At 65.1% G+C, this 3199-nt stretch overlaps 1 protein-coding gene across 1 annotated transcript in view; it reads right to left on the bottom strand.

Moving 5' to 3' along the window:
* Positions 1-1622: 1622 nt before the first annotated feature.
* LOC104830780 (cysteine string protein-like) overlaps positions 1623-3199 on the bottom strand; it is a 1799-nt gene continuing 222 nt past the window's right edge. Inside the window, exons 2-4 of the mRNA XM_010565922.1 lie at positions 2932-3196; positions 2660-2813; positions 1623-2078 (exon numbers count right to left, since the gene is read on the bottom strand). Of these exons, the coding sequence (XP_010564224.1) occupies positions 1996-2078; positions 2660-2813; positions 2932-3196 (502 nt within the window). The 3' untranslated portion in view covers positions 1623-1995. The remainder of the gene's footprint in view (positions 2079-2659; positions 2814-2931; positions 3197-3199) is intronic.

The following is a 3199-nucleotide window of genomic DNA, read 5'->3' as shown; positions in this document are numbered from 1 at the left end:
ACCCCCGGGGACTCGCTGACCCACTGAGACCAGCTAACCCACTGGGACCGGCTGACCCGCGAGACTGGCTGACCCACCAGGACCAGCTGACCCCTGGGGACAGGCTGAGCTGCAGGGACCGGCTGACCCCTGGGGACCAGCTGACCCATGGGACCAGCTAACCCACCGGGACTGGCTAACCTCCTGGGACCTGCAGCCCAGGCAGCCTCAGGGAGGTGGCTCCAGGAGCAGGGGCTGAGCCACAGCCTCCCCCCGGGCAGGCGTCCCCACTGTTCCCATCCCACCCCAACCCAGGCCTGAGCCCTTGGCCTGGGCAGAGCCCTGCTCCCCCAGGATGAGCAGCGCTGCTCCCCAGGGGCTCCGCAGGGCTCCCCTGCCACCTCCCACCCAGGGAGGATGAGAGACTGGGGCCCCGTCCCACTGGACCCCAGGTAGCAAGGGCAGGCTGGCAAGGGGTCTGCAGAGCTGGGAGGGTGTAGGACCCGCAGGACCCAGTGGGGCTGGGTGCAGGCCAGGGTCCCCCAAACAACAGCGTGGAAGGGTGCCCAGAAGGACCAGTGCCAGGAACACTGCTGTCCCACCGCTCGCCCTGACACTCCAGCTATATTTAGGGCGTGAGACAGAGCCCGTGCAGCTGCGGGCAGAGGCTGCTGCCTGCGGGAGTGGGAGGGAAAGGCAAATGGCTCACCGTGTCCCCCTTGCCCCTCTCCCCCTTGGAATGGGGTGGCACCATCTAGCCCAGGCCCTCAGCCAAGCCACAGCTCCCAGGAGAGCAGGCCAGGAGCTGGGCAGCCTGGCCAGGCAGCTGGCAGACCTGCCCGAGCGGGAGCAGGGCTCCGGGGCAGCACAGCGCAGCAGGACCCACACACCGAGTTGCTGAGACATGCAGTGGAATGAGCTCCAGGGCCAGGGGAGCTGCTCCCAAGCCACGCCACCGCAGCATCACTGCTCCTGCCCAGAATGGCCATCTCCCACAGGGCCTGGGACAGTCCCTGCACATGCCCCAGTGGGACCAGGGTGCCTGGCCAGGCTGCTGCTGCCCTATGTACCGTGGCAGTGAGGAGGGGGAAAAGCACAGCCCCGTGGGAGCCATCACTGGCTGGGGGGGAAACAGAGTTGTCCCAGGAAAGTGACAGGAGACAGAGCGACATTAATCCCTGCGAGAAAGCAGCCCGTCAAGCTGCACTTGGGACACAACCCACCTACACCACACTCAACTCAGCCCACCACCCCCATGGGACCCAAGGCCACAGCCCCCCCACCCAGCACAGGGCAGGGCCAGGCAGAGGCACATCCCACCGCAGAGTGTTCAGGCAGCCCCTGCCGAGAGAGACCACACAGACACACACACCCCTCCTGTCGTCCTTTAATGATACCCATAAAACCTATCCAAACCCAAGGAAAGTGCCTGTATGGGTCCCAGCCCTGCAGGGAGCCTGCCAGCAGCAGCGAGAGTGGGCTGCAGCCAGTGCCCCGGGCCCGTGGCAGGGCAGAGAGGAAGGGGGTACAGAAGGTGGCACCCCAACCCCATGAGCAGCGTTTGGCACCCAGCACCCATCAGGAGGGTCCCCATGAGGGCAGGTAGCGGGCTCAGCCCAGGTTACAGTGCTAACGGTCTCGGATATGCTCGGCTACCTCTCATAAGCTATGGAGCCTGGCCTGGAGAGGTCTCTGCTCGTGGCTGCTCAGGCCAGCTGCCAGTGCCTGGGGCCAGGCGGAGGCACAGCAGCAGGCGAGGCACTGGGGATGGGGCACAGCAGCATGGGCTCCAGGCCACTTCCACCACCAGTACTGGGAGACAGGAGCATCACTCTGGAGCTTGAGCAGGGGCAGAAGAGCCTCTGCGTTGATGCTGGCCAAATTAACCTGAGATTCTAGCCACCCTGAGGCTGGAGAGCCACCATGGGTGGTGTGACCGGGGTCCCGGAAAGTGACAGTGCCGAAGGAGGATCCCTGCCCCAATTCCTGGGGGAGCCGGTGGGACTGAGGCCAGCCTCAGGCATCAGTCCTGGTGCTGACAGCTGGCAAGGGCTCTGTGCTGGCAGGCGGGGGCTGTGCCACAACAGGTATCTGTGGATCTGGAAAAGAACAGCTGCAGATCAGCAGCTCAGCCCTGTCCAGTGGTGCTGGGGAGCAGGTATCTGGGACGTCCCACAGGAAGGCTCCCACAGACCAAGGCTCCCAAACCTCTAGTCAGCACACACCCATGCAGTAGTAGCCCCCACCCCACGGAAACCTGCAGAAGTCACCCAGTGGCAGTCCCCATAGACATGAATATGGCCAGTGCCCAGGGAACGAAGCCAGCCTGGAGCACAGCTGCTCTCCCCACATTCCACGCCCTGGAGGGCACGGACCCAAGTGTTTCTCAGCCGCAGACCTATGCAGGGGCTTCAGGGGGCCCTCGCCCAGGGCGAATGAGGAAGGAGATGGCCTGTGCAGTGGTTCCCTCTATCACCGTCACCAGCCCCAGTCCAGACAGGAGACACCGAGGGCTGGCTGTTAAGCAAGAGCTGCAGCTAAGTCCAATCCGAGCCTTAAGCCAGAGCTCCATCGCCCACGTGAGATGAGGTGGGGGGAGCTCCCCTGGAGCCCCACACAAGACAAAGCCAGGTGGTCTCAGACACTGGGGCTCGAGATGGAGACAGCCTGCCTGACTCACCGCTGTCCTCTGCGTGCATCTGCTCCTCCAGGTCCTTGGGGTCGACATACTTGTAAGACTCGTCCTCCTTTGGCGGGCAGCACGTCCCGCAGCAGAAGAAGCAGCAACAGCAGCAGCAGCAGCAGGTGAGAGCACTGCAGCACAGAGCCAGGGCCTGCGGAGGAACGGACGGCAGCCCCCGTAAGACCACCCGCGCCGCGCTAGCGGCCAGGCCGCCATCACGGCGTCGGACCGGCTGGGCAGGGCCGAGACAGCAGCAGGGCAGGGCTCACCTGGAACCACCACTTGGACATGAGGAAGTAGTGCTTGACGGCATCGTCGCCGAACTGCTCGGCCACGTAGAGCCCCAGGGAGCCGTACTGGTCGTAGAGACGGCGCTTGTCCTCGTCGCTCAGCGTGGCGTGGGCGCTGTTGATCTCCTTGAAGCGCTCGGCCGCCGCCGGGTCATCGGGGTTCTTGTCCGGGTGGTACTTGAGCGCCAGCCTCCTGCAGGGCACGGCGGGCGGGGTGGGCGCCGGACGGGCCCCGCACCCCTGCCTG

Source organism: Haliaeetus leucocephalus, unplaced genomic scaffold, assembly GCF_000737465.1.
Source record: "Haliaeetus leucocephalus isolate CR32 unplaced genomic scaffold, Haliaeetus_leucocephalus-4.0 Scaffold197, whole genome shotgun sequence".
In the NCBI taxonomy this organism is placed as follows: domain Eukaryota; kingdom Metazoa; phylum Chordata; class Aves; order Accipitriformes; family Accipitridae; genus Haliaeetus; species Haliaeetus leucocephalus.
This window is presented reverse-complemented; position numbering and strand designations above follow the sequence as displayed.